Source organism: Strongylocentrotus purpuratus, unplaced genomic scaffold (genome assembly GCF_000002235.5).
Source record: "Strongylocentrotus purpuratus isolate Spur 01 unplaced genomic scaffold, Spur_5.0 spur5_scaffold_8, whole genome shotgun sequence".
In the NCBI taxonomy this organism is placed as follows: Eukaryota; Metazoa; Echinodermata; class Echinoidea; order Camarodonta; family Strongylocentrotidae; genus Strongylocentrotus; species Strongylocentrotus purpuratus.
This window is the reverse complement of record NW_022145614.1, coordinates 31,634,274-31,650,885: the sequence shown is the minus strand read 5'-3', so window position 1 is coordinate 31,650,885 and position 16,612 is coordinate 31,634,274. Positions and strand designations below refer to the sequence as shown.

Below are 16,612 nucleotides of genomic sequence, written 5' to 3'. Positions count from 1 at the left end.
TTAGATTTTAAAATGGATTTATGCATTCATGTCTAACAGAGTGAATCGTGTTAGAGTGGGAAACTATTATGTTTGTATAACTTGTATTTTTTTATATTTTTTTTTACACTTGTGTTATCTTTTATATACATATATGTTTTTTATTGAATTGAATGAATAAATCTTGAATCTTGAATCATATCAGAACAAAAAAAAATGTAATATATTAGGCATTTCCCAAGGGAGCGTGATAAGTCCCTAAATTTTTAATTTCATGATCAATGATCTTAGACGAATTCAGGATACTGTAGTAATATCATTGTATGCTGATGACATTTGTATTTGGTTTTCGCACAGAAATGTAAAAAAAAAAGTTACAGGCGGCTCTAGGCTTAATTGAAAAATGATGTAATAGATGGGGTATGCATCTCTCATCCTCAAAACCGAGAGCCGTAGTATTCGGCAGAAAGGAAAAGAAAAATATTGATTTACAGATATATAGTCAAAGTATTCAATTAGAAAAAGAATGCAAATTCCTTGGAGTATGGTTCGACTCGAGATTGACGTGGAGTAAACATATAAATGAAATTTCAATAAGATGCAAAAAAAGACTTAATCTTATGAGGTGTATTGCTGGTACCAAATGGGGCAATAACTCGGAAATACTTCACTATGTTTATAAAGGCTTAATCCACTCTGTGTTAGATCATGGAAGTGAAGCCTATGATGGCGCGAGTAATTCTCTTAAAAAGAAATTAGACACCATACAATTCCAGGCTCTTAAAATTATTACTGGAGGAGCTCATCTAACTTCATTACAGGCTTTACAAGTTGAATGCGGGGAAATGCCACTGCAACTCAGGAGGAATATGTTTATTGATAAATATCATTATTATTTACATGCAGCTTAAATTAACCGTCCTACCAAAAAAGGTCTTATTACCGTGTTGGCAATATGAAAGTTACTCTTGGAAAATGGGCCAAGGTCCTTTCGTCAAAAGATTGAGGAACTTGGAAATAGGAAATATTTAAAAACTCACTGTATGCATGACGGTTAAACCTTATTGGCACTATAAGATGCCAAGTATATCTACAGAAATAAAGGATTTTGTTTCTAAGAAGTTTTCTTCATCAATAGAATCAACAAATTATGCTGTAGAGGTCATTAAGAAAAAATGGAATTACTGTTTAAGAATCTATACAGACGCTTCAAAACAACAGGAAGGGTATACGGGAGCAGCTTACTATATCCCAAAACTAAGCCTAAGTAAATGCTTTAAAACATCCAATATATCCATCATGAGAGCAGAACTGGTATATTATTAATGGCACTTGAATGGATAGATGAATATCATCCAATTGCAGTAGTGATTTTAACAGATTCAGCATCAGCTTTAGAAGCCATAAAGAATATGAAAGAATCCAGCATAATATTGTTGAGATTTATGAAAAATTATTTTCTATAAACTCCTTCGGGACAAATGTTTACCTTGAATGGGTACCAGCCCACTGCGGCCTACCAGGAAATGAAAGAGCTGATTTGTTGGCAAAACAAGCTTAAAAAAAAAAAAAACACCGATATAATGGTAAACCAAAACAAAAGTGAGTTCGTAAGTGAATCTGATGTTTTTTATAAAACCATGTGGCAAAGCCTCTGGGATAAGGCAGAGAATGGAAGACACTTGTATAGTATCAATAAAAATGTAAATAATGTTTTTAAAATCAAAGGTTTGATCCGAAAGGACGAAAGATTAATCCACCAATTTAGGCTTGGTAAATGTAACCTGAATTACTGTAAATATTTAATTAGAAAACACGACACTGGATTATGTGTAGAATGCCAAACGATAGAAACAATTGAGCACTTTTTATTATCATGTCCAAATTATGAAAGACAACGAAGGAGAATGTAAAGAGCACTAAAAACCCAAAATCCAAATCTAGGTCACTTACTAGGAAATGAGGAATATATAGGAAAGGTGGTAGCTTTTTTAAAAGGCAGTGGAAGGTACAATGAACTGTGATGCTCACCTATAAACATTAATTACGTATCAATTAAGTATTAATCGAGTATTAGTTACGTTTTGCTATATTATCTATTAGTGACAGTGGTAATATCCTCGGTATATATGCTTCATTGTATAAATTGTATAAATTGCTTCATTATACGGAGAGAGGTTTTAAACTAACGTCCTAACGTAATGAACTGATCGCAACTAATATTCAACACTTCATCCTTTCTTTCCTAATGAATTCTTTAAAATAACAAGCAGAATAACAATACAGAAAATAACTACTAACAATTTACTGACATTGTTAATTGCACAACGCCACTAGGCTATCGTCGATCCAACAGTAAAAGTATTAAAGGCCCACTGCACTACTGGTAGCTACTTGCGCCCTCTATATAACTAACAATGCCTAATCGGTGACCATTGGTCCCCCATGATCCTCTTTTTCTTATGTTAACTGAGAGCTGAGTTGATGAGATAACCACCTGTCCAGTGACCTTGCAGAGCGGTCTAATCCCTCCTGTAAACTACGGCAGATAAGCTTTAAGAGAGGACCAGTAACTACGCCCTCTCACATTGCCTGGCGGAAATCATCGAATGACGATGGAAACGCCATCAATCGCAACAACAACAACAACAACAATAACAATTAGAGAGAGGCAGAGAGAGAGAGAGAGAGAGAGAATGGGGGAGGGTGACTGTGGGAGAGAAGGGGTGGGAGAGGGAGAGACAGAGAGCGTGAGAGTGAGAAAGGGGGACAGATTGACATGAGAGAGAGAAAGGGCGTGATAGGGAGAGAGAGAGAGAGTGACAGAGAGAGAGAATATGGGTAGGGTGACTATGAGTGAGAAAGGGGTGGGAGAGGGAGAGACAGAGAGCGTGAGAGTGAGAAAGCGGGACAGATTGACATGAGAGAGAGAAAGGGCGTGATAGGGAGAGAGAGAGAGTGACAGAGAGAGAGAATATGGGTAGGGTGACTATGAGTGAGAAAGGGGTGGGAGAGAGAGAGACAGAGAGCGTGAGAGTGAGAAAGCGGGACAGATTGACATGAGAAAGAGAAAGGGCGTGATAGGGTGAAAAAGAGAGAGAGTGACAGAGAGAGAGGAACAAAAACACATAACTGGTATATACATCATGCAAAAGAACAATTTCATTCAAAAGTCTTTTCATTCAAGTTTGTGGAAATGTATTTCAAAGTAATTTATTCATTTTTTTAATTGAGGGAACTTCCGCAGTACTATAGCAGACACCACCTCCAATTCACTAGTTTTTATGTTCTAAAACAATATTAATGTTTCCAGGCGCGTACGCAGGGGGGGGGGGGGTTTGGGGGTTAAACCCCCCCCCCCCCCTTTGGAAATTTTTTGTGTGTAAACCCCCCTTAAAAAAACCTAAAACCCCCCCCCCCCCTTTTGGATTCCCCCCCCCCCCCCCCCCGCTTATTCAGCGGCTGGCTGAGTCGTTGCGAAATTTTCGGACCGATTTATAAATGTTAAAACCCCCCCTTGAAAAAATCCTGCGTACGCGCCTGAATGTTTCCAATTATTTCGAATATGTATACATATAAAATGAAAGAAATGTGTAGTACGGGATAATAAAATACATATAAATCTAGCTATGTGATAATCAAATACATGATCGAAAGGCAACAATAAATTGTCAGATAAACAAAGAACATTTATTCAACTGTGGAGATTTAATTTGTAACAGTAATTAACAATAATTCCAACTAATCAGTTTAAATAAATCGAAGTGTCCCTCTTACCTGGTATCCCTCTCAATATTAAACTAAATTGAATGCACGTAGCAGGAAATTGATCACCAAAAAACGAAATTGAATGCCCCAAACAAGCTCATTGTGAGTGCCGCCTTAATCAATTTAAATGCTTGAACTGGGAAATTGTACCCACATTTGTGAATTTGATTTCACCGAAGATGAAAAAGAAGGGCCGATAAATGAAATTGATTGCTCGGATTTTGAATTTGAAAGCCCGAATTTACCTGCGAGCGACCTCTATGTGAATTTGAATGCACGTTCATGAATTTGAATGAAAAAAGTGTGAAATTGGCCGCAAAAACCTATATTAACTAGCAAGCTTTTCTAATATGCCTTTTGTATATTGCCACAATATACAGTGCGTCCCAGAAAAAACGAAACCGAGAATTATCGATGTCTTAATCACAATTAATCAATAAATGACACATATTTCTTTCATTTGACGCAACGCCTATGATGCACATTTCACGCATGAGTGATTAAAAGCAATTTGAAGAAAGGGTACCAAAAAGTCATTTGGCGAACGGTATCTGAATTTTAAAGAGAAAAATCGCATTTCAAGAAAGTTTATTTTCCGCCCTTTCATAATATTATGACACCTCAATCAGGATAAATGAGCAAAGAATAAACAAAGTTCTGTTTGTTTAAAGTAATGTTTGCATTTCCATACTTTTATTAAACGAATCCGTTTCATTGGCTGTCTGCCCTAACAACAATGAAGACGAAAGACTTTATACATGGCTGATCGCCAAGTTGGAGTTTGTTGTGTGTTGCTACGGCAAGCAGCCAGTGAATACGAATTCGTTTAGTTTAGAATGACCGGGGTAATTTGTAAAGCGCTTAGAGACATTTGTATTAAGCGTTATATAAAAGCTACATATTATTATTATTATTATTATTATTATTATTATTCATTTTGTGTGTTTGAACTAATTTGTTACAGTGGCATTGCCAATTCAGCCAATTTGAAGTGCCCATACGTAAAATGATACACAAAAAAAACACCAGTAACTTTCTCGTGTTTTCTCGATTTCGTGCGAATTTCACCAGTCTAGCAGTCTAGGCCTACTCTGATTTTCCTGCTTTCATTTAGAGTAATTTACTATTTGGGATAGATTTCCCTTTAATTAAGTATATTATTAGTTTATTCATCGAGCATTTTTGTGATTTCTGTCCGTATTAAAATTTTGTAAATAATTGATTGTATATCAATTTTGGGGTTAATTTTTTCCTTTAGCCATTTCGACGACACCGTAATTAGTTTGACTCGCGCTCGAAGTTGGTCGGCAGATTCGACAAGAGCGAAGACGTCATACTAAGTCATTGAAGCTGAATTAGGGTAATCTAAAAAGTCTTTAAAAAACTGCCGAGATTTCCAAATATCCTGTTCATGACCCATGCAGAGGTAGAAGCTATATTTGAACCACATAATGGTACGTATTCAGTTCTTCACGTTCGGTTAATTTCAATAAAACACAGTGCCATTGTGCTCTTGTATGACTGTTCAGTCCCATACGCTTAAAATTATGATGTCATGATTCGTATGAAATGTTGTGATGCATGTCCAAACTTCGCGGACATTAAAAAAAATATTAGCAATGTGTTAATCGATCCATGATTTATCATATTCTACACAAATATGTTAAGATCCTTTAGTACCTAATGCATATCCACATTTTATACTGCAAATGGGTGCAACTAGCAGAAAATTTATTGTCAAAAGTATGTGAGCTGTTTTAATATTGGTATACACACATGCTGTTATTGTGTTGATATTTGTACCTAGAAAATTGTATCCAACGAGGATTGAACTGCTACGTCCCCGGACCATTCCCGGTGGACGTGCTCACCTATTTACATCTTGTACGTTTTGCAAGATATATTTTGACTCTCTCGATGTTCAACATTGACGACACTTTAATTCACCAGCAGTGAGAATAGAACATTTAATATGATCTAACGTTTTTCTCACCTGCATTATTGTTTGACAACCTTTTATCATCGACTTCATATATATTGTCTCGACATTTGATTCTTCGACCTGCATCGCAAGTCACTGAAGTTGATCTATTGACATTGACTGCATCATCATTGTAGATCTATTCATCTGTTAACTGATTCATCATCGTTGTCCCGATATCATGCGACGATGCGACGACGACGGCGTGTAGTCTGCTCCCTCTTATCTCAAGTTTAACAAGTTATTTTGGACGTTTGGAGGAAATACTTTTACGTTACCTGCATACTGATTCTTCAGGGAAGAATGTAATATCTACATCGGATCCTTATGGGAGTAATCTGCCATGTTATCAATGTTCCTATAAGTCTGGTTTTGGTGAGACATCTATAGCTCCATGCTCTAAGTGTGCTGTACGTTCTACACGTAGTATGTTCTATCCTGTGCATGCTAGGAATGTTCAAGTGTGCTGTGCATAGTGTGTATGGAATGTTCTGACCTTTACACATAGTGTGATTTATTACCGCCCTGCTCCGAACTGACCATTAATTTCTTCCGACCTCAAAATGCCAACCACCAAGTCTCAGTCAGCAGACATTGCTCGGCAGGTTATCGCTGAGTTGGAAAGCAGCAGTCTTTTAAAGAAGTTGGTGAAAGATGCAGTCCAGGAGGCTGTATCTGGCATCGCTGCTCGGTTAGAGGAGCAAGAAGGGTGGGTAATGGATTTGGAGGGGAAGGTGAAAGCGCAGGAAGATGAAATCAAGCGCCTTAAGAAGGAAGGAGAAAGCTGTACAGTTTTTTGTTCGGCTTTAGAAATAAAGCTGGATGCGTTAGAGCAGCAGGGAAGGTGTAACAACATCCGAATCCTCGGAGTAAAGGAGTCTGCAGAGGAGATTCCGGAGGTGGTCGTGATGGAGGTTGGAGAGAAGCTTGGAGTCAAACTAACCCCAGCTGACTTCGATCGCTGTCATCGCCTCGGCACGTCTTCACCTGATGCCAATCAGAGGAAAAAACATCGCCCTCTTCTGGTAAAGTTTTCAAGCCGGCGCATCAGGGGTCTGGTAATGGGAGCCAGATCCAAGCTGAAAGGCACTGACATCTTCCTGAACGATGACCTCACACCCGCCAGACAGAAGCTTTTGTACAATGTCCGCCACTGCCCGAAAGTAGAGCGATCCTTTAGCCAAGAAGGAAGGATCTTTGCGGGCATTAAGAACACAAGCGGCGGCTTTACCAAAAAACTTATAACTTGTGATGCAGACATTGCTAAGCTCTGAAACTAACAGAACAGTACACCAGCATCTCATTATCATACTTTCAGTATTTTTTCCTTGCAGTTTTTCTATGGCAGCCTTTACATGCCCATTTTATTGCCTTATGTTATTTTTATACATTTTCTCGTTTTCATGTATTTTCTTATTTAACTTCTTTTTCTGGTCTCTTTTTTTTCTTCTCACTCTCTTGCAATTATTATGGATGCTTCCTATATTGTTGCTTTAAATGTGTTTTTGTTACCTTTTAATCTTTGTAGTATATTAATCTCCCATATATGTGTTAATATGTTTTCTGACAATCTTCTTGACTTGTATTCCCAACACTTAGACTTCATATTTTATTTTGTGATTCCAATCCAAGATGGTTAATATAGAAGAAGTTGCTTGTAATATTTTAGAAAATAATGCAAGCACGCTAGAGCCCAATGTTAATGATAATTTTGATCATGCCTCTCCAATTGTTTGTCATTACTGTTCAGAAAATCAATTTATGGATGGGTTTCGTAATAAATGTGAAAATGATGTTACTGTCCTACATTTAAATGTTAGAAGTATGCATAAAAATGTTGATGCTTTTAATACTCTTATCAGAAACCTCAATGATAGCTCTACAATAATTGGGGTCTCGGAGACTTGGTTTTCGAGTGAGAGTGATGTTAATTTATATTCTATTTCTGGATATAGTTTGGTGTCTAATCACAGACGTGATAAAAGAGGCGGTGGTGTTGCTTTATACATTCCAGTTGGTATGGATTTCCAAGTAAGGCATGACTTAAATGTGATGACTGATCAGTTGGAGTCTATTTTTGTAGAGTGTTTTATTCCAGGCAAAAAGAATGTTATCTTTGGAGTTATATACAGACCTCCCCAGAGTAATATAGATCTTACTGTGAATGAATTGCAGAGTATATTGTTGAACCCACTATTTGTCAATAAGTCAATATTCTTAATGGGAGATTATAATATAAACCTTCTTCGATGTGATGAAAATGACCATTATAATGCTTTTTTGAATATGATGTTGTCCTTTTCTTTAATGCCATTAATTACAAAACCCACAAGGGTAACTGATAGTTCATCTACCCTTATTGATAACATATTTTGTAATTTGCAACCTTTTCCACCTTCAGGTATTATAATATCAGATCTTTCAGATCATTTCCCTATCTTCACTAGAGTGAATTTTCGTAATACTGCTCATAAACATGAATGTAAATATATTCGTAAAAACAATCCTACTAACATTGAGAAGTTTCGAGAAGCACTAACGGCAACTGACTGGAGTGCAGTTTTACTTGAAAAGGATGTTAATATTTCATTCAACAATTTCTTTAATAAGTTTTTGCTACTCTATGATAAAATTGTTCCGATTTCCAAATGTAATACTAGAAATCGTAAGAAAATTCCACGCATGCCATGGGTCAGTGCTTCCTTGTTGAAGTCTATCAATAAGAAGAATAAGTTGTATTATTCTTATAAAGTTAGTGGAAGAGAATCATCACGTAAACGATATGTTGATTATAAAAACACCCTTACTTCAGTCTTGCGTGCAGCAAAGAAAACATATTATTTTGCTCAGTTTCAAGCAACTTCAAACGATATCAAAGGAACTTGGAAAGTGATAAGAAATGTGTTCAAGTCAAAGAAAAAAAATTCTGATGTAAAGAATATTGAAATTGATGGTCGTTTAGTGGAAGATAAGAATATTATTGTGGAAAAATTCAATGATTATTTTTGCAGTATTGGTCCTAATCTGTCACGGGCGGTCCCTTCCTGTCAAAAATCTTTTAACGATTTCCTGAAAGAATCTAACAAGAAAAGCTTATTCCTTTTCCCATTAGTTAGGGAAGAGTTGCTTACTATTGTGAATTCGCTTAAGGCTGGGAAAAGTCCTGGTTACGATGGTGTCAATAATGACATAATTAAACATGTTATCTTAGCGATTATTCAACCCCTTATTCATGTTTTTAATTCATCAATGTTAAATGGAATAGTCCCCGAAAACATGAAAATTGCAAAAGTCGTACCCGTTTTTAAAAAGGGTGATCCTCAATCTTTTTCAAATTACCGTCCTATTTCACTTCTAACCTCCTTCTCAAAGATCCTTGAGAAAGTGATTTATGTTAGAACTTTAGAATTTTTCAACAAAAGTAAAATATTCTCAAATTTTCAGTTTGGGTTCCGAGAGAAACATACTACCTCTCATGCCTTGCTGCACTTTATAGATAAGATTTCACAAGCAATAGACAAAAAGATGCACACAATCGGTATATTCCTTGATTATTCCAAGGCATTTGATACTATAGATCATGAAATTTTGCTAGGGAAATTATCGCATTATGGTGTCAGGGGCACAGCTCTGGACTGGTTTAAGAGCTACTTAGCTGACAGGAAACAATTTGTTTCTTTAAACGGTTTTGATTCAGGGTTACAGAATGTCACATGCGGCGTTCCTCAGGGATCTCTCCTTGGTCCGCTCTTGTTTATTGTATATATTAATGACTTTCATTTCTCATCTGATATTTTGTCATTCATTTTATTTGCTGATGATTCCAGCTTGTACTATTCACACAAAAATTCACAAACTCTGTTAGAAACGGTTAATTTCGAACTAAGTAAAGTTACTTTGTGGATTCAAGCAAATAAATTGTCTTTAAATCTGCAAAAGACAAATTATATGTTTTTTAGTAATACAATCAAAGTGCTTCCAGGAGATGTATCATTTAATAATGTATTGATAGATAGGGTATCATCAACAAAATTCCTTGGTTTGCACATTGATGAGCAAATGAGTTGGAAAATTCATGTAAATCATCTCTATAAGACATTGTCAAGAAACAGTGGCGTAATTCATAAATTGAAATCAATTTTACCTAAAGGCATCCTTTTATTAATGTACTCAACATTAATCCTCCCCTATCTTAATTATGGTGTTCTTGCTTGGGGTAACTCTCTTAAAACTAACCTTGAAAAGTTATATTTGATTCAAAAGAGGGTCTTAAGAATTATTTGTAACGTTAGCTTTCGTACGCACACTAGAATTTTAAAGGTGCAAGATATTTATCACCTTCAACTGGGTTCTTTAATGTACAACTTCGATTCTGGTGTCCTTCCACAGGCTCTAGTCAGCATTTTTAAGAAAAATAGTCAAGTTCATGACCATGCTACACGAAATGCCTCTGCGTTTCACTTACCCCAAGTAAGGACAAAGTTAACTTTTAATACTTTGGTTTTTACTGGACCTAAATTTTGGAACTCTCTAGGCTCTAGCATTAAGCAATCTGTTAGTCTCTCTTCATTTAAGTGTAAACTTAAGGTTTATCTTCTCGATAAATACTGTGACTCATAGAGTAGTTCATTTTTGTAGTTATTATGGTGCCAAGATATATTATGTATTACTATAAATGTAAATTTTCTTCTTGATATTAATATGTGTCTAACTGAATATTTTCAGATTGTCAACCTCTTATTCCCTCCCCCTGTTGTCTTGTGCCCGTTGTGTGCTGTGCCTATTGTCGATGTGCTGTATTCTTCTATTATTTCTCATATTTTCTCTTTTCTCCCGTCTTGTCTAGTCTAGTCTCTCTTTTTGTTGTTGTTGTTGTGTGTGTGTACACTTCTTGTTTTGTTATACCCCCTTTTCCCTATTGTATTCTTAGGTAGTCACAAATATCTATTCATCATGTTTTATCCGGCTCAGAGGGGACCCTAATAATTACAAGCTCTGCTTTTACCAGGGTCTCCTCGTCTTTCTTTTAGTTAGCTATGTTTTTTATCATTATCATAATTTGTTATTTTGCTTTGTAAATGTGTTATGATCCAATGTTATGCTCTGTATGTCATTTGAAAGAAAGACGAATAAATCTTATCTTATCTTATCTTATCTATTGCTGCGATATTGCGATCTGAAAATGTGATGTTTATTGTTGGATTGAAATGCACTAAAACTAATTGAAAAGTCATAATAACACTATGTCCTTGATTGGCGCATGACAGCTGATTCTTCATAGGTAGGCAAAATACACAATCAGTTGGTATGATTTTTTACTTGCCGGTACATTTTTGATGACATATCTTTTTTTAAATGTTTATTTGTTTAATCAGAGTTGTCTCAAATATTAAAGTGTGACCGCTAGTGCTAGTGCTGTGACCAAGAAATGCATGCAATGATCCCAACATGGCACATCGGCAGAATTGAAAAAAAGCTTTCATATACCATTTTCTGGTATTTTTATTAACATCATTGATTTTAATTGACTCTATTTTACTGATATTTATGTGTCATCACTTGTTAATAAAAACCACTCTTTAGAACTTTATTAGGGAAGCAGTCTTGTATGTATGATGGTCCTAGAGTTAGGAATTCTCTAAGTGAAGGTATTAAAAATAATCATCCCTAAGTAAATTCTGTAAGAAAAATCTAAAAATGTTTTTACTCAAATCTTATAGTAATATACAAGAATATTCTGATAACAGTTGGTAATCATCTTAATTTTTCATTTAGGTCTCCATCATCTGCTTGATTTATTTAATATTTATTTGGTCTTATGATCCTACCTTCCCAGAATCATCATTATAACTACCTCTTCTTCGGTCATGATTTGTCCTGCTTCTTCCTTCTTCCCCCTTTTCCGTTCTCCTTCTTTTTATCTGTTTTACTTCTCCTTGTCGTTTCGTGGTTGTTTTGTAATATTGTCTTGTGTTTTCTAAGTCTTCGTAGGAAAAATCGAAACAATTGTATTTTTTTCTTAGGGATCCACAAACTACAAGCACTGCTTTTTAGTGGACCCCCCCCCCCTATTCCCTCAGAAATTAAGAATTTCTTGTAATAATTTTATTATGTGCAAAGTGTGTTTGTATAATTACTAACAAAAATTAATTTTGTATGAAAAAAATGTAATATCTTTGTTTACCTTTCTGTTGGAAATGAAATAAATATGAATTGAATTGAAATTGAATTGAGTGAATTGTGTACAGTGGTGTGTGAAAGTGTTGAGCATCAATAGATAGAGGATGTATTTTTCTTTTTCTATTTTCTAGACATACAGGTATAGTCATGTCTCTTTGTATTAGTGGTAGGGTGACCACAGTTCTTGCAAAATTTTAAGTTTTCAGAAATGGCATAATTGATCCATGAAAACTCTTACTGGGGTTGATGATTAAAGTGGCACATCAAGTTACAAGTATATGTATATGTTTTGTTTGATTTCAGGCCAGCAATAAGAGTCCACTGACTGATATCTCTAAAGAAGCCTGGATGAACAGATTACAAGGGCTACATATCACAAGAGGAGACATGAACAAACTTGTCATGAATTATTTAGTCACAGGTAACAAATCAATCATGAATTTCTAGTCAAAGTATCTATTAGTCATCAAATCTTTTTAGTAACAAGTATCAAAGTGTTCATGAATCAAAATCAAAGTAAGTCCTAAGATATTGATTCACAGGTAACAAGTTTGTCCTGCCTGAGTCATTGAATTATTGATAACAAGTCATTAATGAAGTGGGTAAAAATTTGTCAAGTTAGTCAAGTTAAAACATCTGCCATGCAAAGTATGCATGACAATATCTGGGCAATATTAGTAGTGATAATAATAATATGCTGTCATTGTATTGCACATATCATATTAGATCAGACAAGAGGGCGGGGGAAGCAGGAGGGGGGGGGGGGGTCACTGGACCATGGTCTATAATAAGATATGTGCAATACAATGACAGCATATTATTATCACTACTACTGGGGGAGGAAGAGGGGGAGGTTCTACACGAGACCATGGACTATTATAATCTAGCTAGTGCTCAGTGCATTCAAGGAATAAATCGTACCATGTGCCCACTACTTACTACATGGATTGTGTCCAGCAAGTGCTCTTGGTAAAGGACATTAGTGGCAGGGGTTTCACAACCCACAGACTTACATTGTTCACTAGACCACAGCACCTGTAACTATGTTTGGTATTTCACCGTGTTCATTGCGCACTGTATCCTATTTTGTTTAAATAACAGAAGGGTTCAAGGAGGCTGCAGAACGGTTCCAATGTGAGTCCAGTACTAAACCCATGACAGATCTAGACACTCTGAATGAGAGAATACTAATCAGAGAGGCAATCCAAGATGGCCACATTGAAGATGCTATAGCAAAGGTCAATGAACTTCATCCAGAACTACTTGATAATGATAGATATCTCTACTTTCATTTACAGGTAAGAAGTCATGGTTATAAATCATGGTTATTGTATTCCTTCAGGGCCTTGTGACATGAAAAGTTAGGATTAATTGTATCTCTCCGAAATTAATACAGGCGTACCCATTACAAGCTATACCGGGATTCGCGCCTTCTTGTAATACAAGTTCTTAAATTATATTTGTGTTCCTAAGTATAAATTGTACTGTTTGAACAGATGTCAAATATATTGTCAAATTGACTGGAAGAAAATAACTGTTCATTAGAATTGAATTGAATTTACTACATTCAATCAATCATATTTTACAATTCAAAATTAACTTGGGATTTATTTTATGCTACAGATGGATATAATGCATGGTAAGATACAATCAATTGCAGCAATTTTGGGAGATTTTTTACGATTGATTGCAAGTCAACTTTTATGTTACAGGGCCCTGGGGAGTGTTTCACAAAGATCCTAAGTAGAACTTAACACTAAGTTGGACTTAAAAAGTATGGACAGCCATTGGAGCCTTAAAATAAAATATATTCAAAAGCAAAAATTGGAGTATTTTAGACTTTTCATCAATTCCATATCAAGAACATGAAATCTCCCATGATAATAGAAAATATGAATGATTTGAATCAACATTTTATGCCTTCTAAAAAAAAAAATATATATATTTTCAAGGATGCTAATGGCTTCCCATAAATTTTAAGTCCATCTTTATAGAGATAAGTTCAACTTAGGATCTTTGTGAAACACCCCCTGGTCTTGTTAGTAATACTAATAGATTTGTGGAGAAATTGTTTGTATGGGGTTGGACAACACAATTTGATACTGTTAAATCTTTCAGATTAGAGTCCTGAGGACTCGCAACAACTCATGATTTCAACTTTGATCATTAATGTGACTATCTACTGTATCTCACAGTCGTAATTACACATTTTATACCAAAACAGTCATGTTTTCAATCCAAATATTTCATTTATACCGAAAGTGTTTACCAGCTTAAAATGGTGAGGTTTTACGTATGCACACTTATTGTGATTTCATCCTGGCTGTATCATAATTAAAGCCCTGTATGGACTGCAGATGGATCTACAGATAATCATATGGAAATAATAAGTGCCGGAATCCTGTTTGCGAAATCAGTAAAAGACAGGGTTTGAGAATCATGGTAAAATGAGCCTATGTAGGAAAGTATACATGAAATGTAGTTATTGATTATCAAATCTGATTGTTTTTACCAGCAACAACATCTGATAGAGCTTATACGTAACAAGGACTTAGAGGGCGCTCTAACATATGCACAGACGCATCTATCCGAGAGAGGAGAAGAGAGTATGGACGTGTTACCAGAGCTAGAGAGAACGTTAGCATTGCTTGCATTTGAAGACCCAACATGCTCACCATTCTCTGATCTTCTTCATCCTTCACAAAGACAAAAGGTACAAGTGACGGCAGTGTGAACGCTGTTTGAAGATCTGTAGGAAGATTACCCGTTTTATATTCAGGCACACTAAACACTGGGTTTATACCCTACTCTTTACGAGAAGTGCATAGGGTGTGAATCTCTTACACAGGGGTCCCCAGTTAACGTTTTAGTCCGAAGGGTTTCCCCCAGAACCCAAGTCTGCATCGGAAACAGAGGTTAGGGGCGGGTTAAACACTCTTTCTTTAGGGTGACCCGTATGTTTGTACCTTTTGGAATTGTTTGTTTCCTTTTTTACCCTCCTTTCTTCTGTCTTTCCCATGGCTAAAGCAGGTTTCACCATATCAGAATACACCACAAGCTAAGTTTTTAATTATGCTTTTTCTTTCTTTTAATATTACAGTACATCTTGATACCTTAACGTTCCTTTTTAATAAACCTCACAATTTATGAACTCTTTTGGGGGGATTTCATTAAAAAAAGTATGATTTGCTTTGACTTCCAAAGTATTGAGTACTGTGTGACATATTTAGCAGTTTTAACGGTACTGTTACTTTAGGGGTACCTGTATGTTTGTAATTGGAATTGTTTGTTTCCTGTTGTTTATCACCCTCCTCTGTCTTATCTTTTTTCACTAGGTTGCAAGTGAATTAAATGCTGCCATCTTAGAAGCAGAGAATCGTGAATCAACTCCTAAGCTGACCAACCTACTCAAACTATTGCTCTGGTCACAGGAACAACTGGACGCTAAGAAGGTCAAGTTTCCAAAGCTTAAGAACCTCGCTTCCGGAGAATTTGAGGATCCGAAATAAACTCTCTCTAATCACTTAACCGTGGCATTATTTATTCCAGATGAAATGATGGGTACCTTCAGGTTGAATGGCTGAATTGATCAGCACCGGTTCTTCAGATTCGCAATAAGTACATTTTTCTCTGTTACAGACAAGATTATGATGTCTCTGGAATGATTCTGTATAAATGATTGTGTAGGCAAGTAAGCCCTTATTCAGAGGGGAAAATGAAAGATTGTGTATTTGACCATGTGTTGCTAAAAGCAATGATTTTCATGCTTTGCTTTTCGTAAGAAAAATATGCATGCATTTTAATACACATATAACTGGTGCAGAGATGATGTAGATTTCATAGGAGTTAACTTTCCTTCTATTTATTGCTCAATAAATGGATTTCACTTCAGGACTTTATATCAAAATGCAAGTAAAATGATCGCCAATTATTGCAAATCATAGATGTGTCATGGTCTAGTGAATATGTCACTGGACTGTGGATCACATAGTTCCTGGTTTGATTCCCTCTGCGGCACTAATGCCCTTTGGCACCACATTTATCTACATTTGCCATTCTCCACCCAGGTGTTAGATGGGTATCCGGTAGGATGCAAATGTTAATGTAGTTTGATTGGCATGTGTGCGCTTGTATAATTGTACCTGGCCAGATTATTCCCCAGGAAGAGGAGAGTGTGCACTCTTGTATTTGGATAAGCTTTCGAGTCTGATGACCGGGGTTATAAGAATTACAATGTAGAAGTGCTTACAAACCTAGTATTAAGCGCTATACAATGGGACTATTATTATTATTGCAAGTGCTGAGGCCTGTTGCGTAAAACTTACCACTGATGGTAACTTTCAACAGCCAATCAAATCAAGGTTTCCATGGAAGTTACTACCGGTATTAATGGCAAAGTTTTCATCAATGGTAAGTTTTATACAACAGGGCTCTAGGTAAAATGTGCATATAAACTCAAGACTTAAAGCTAATCTTGAGCTCTGGTATGGGAATTGTATTTTGAGAGAAAATTGCTATGATTTATTCTGACCGGTGTTCAACACATGGTGTCGGGCCTACTTTCCCGGATTTCCTTATCTTTTTATGCCCATTACTCAGCCACTATACAAACATTCAGTGTGAGTTTTGTTGGGTTCTGTGAGAATATATTTTCTATTTTTACCAGAATTTAAGTTTATCTTTAATGAAGTATAGAAATGTGAG

At 35.9% G+C, this 16,612-nt stretch overlaps 1 protein-coding gene across 1 annotated transcript; it reads left to right on the top strand.

Moving 5' to 3' along the window:
- Positions 1–5,047: 5,047 nt before the first annotated feature.
- On the top strand, positions 5,048–15,846 carry LOC578549 (glucose-induced degradation protein 8 homolog). The gene is made up of 5 exons (XM_030975495.1): positions 5,048–5,201; positions 12,212–12,329; positions 13,010–13,206; positions 14,424–14,621; positions 15,244–15,846. Exons 1-5 carry the CDS (start codon positions 5,199–5,201, stop codon positions 15,415–15,417), a joined length of 690 nt encoding a protein of 229 aa, XP_030831355.1. The 5' UTR covers positions 5,048–5,198; the 3' UTR covers positions 15,418–15,846.
- Positions 15,847–16,612: the final 766 nt, after the last annotated feature.

Excerpts from the sequence above, each read along its gene's own strand:
- LOC578549 (XM_030975495.1), top strand. Across the intron at positions 12,330-13,009 it reads CATGAATTATTTAGTCACAG|AAGGGTTCAAGGAGGCTGCA; the intron begins GTAACAAATCAA and ends TTTAAATAACAG. Across the intron at positions 13,207-14,423 it reads ATCTCTACTTTCATTTACAG|CAACAACATCTGATAGAGCT; the intron begins GTAAGAAGTCAT and ends TGTTTTTACCAG.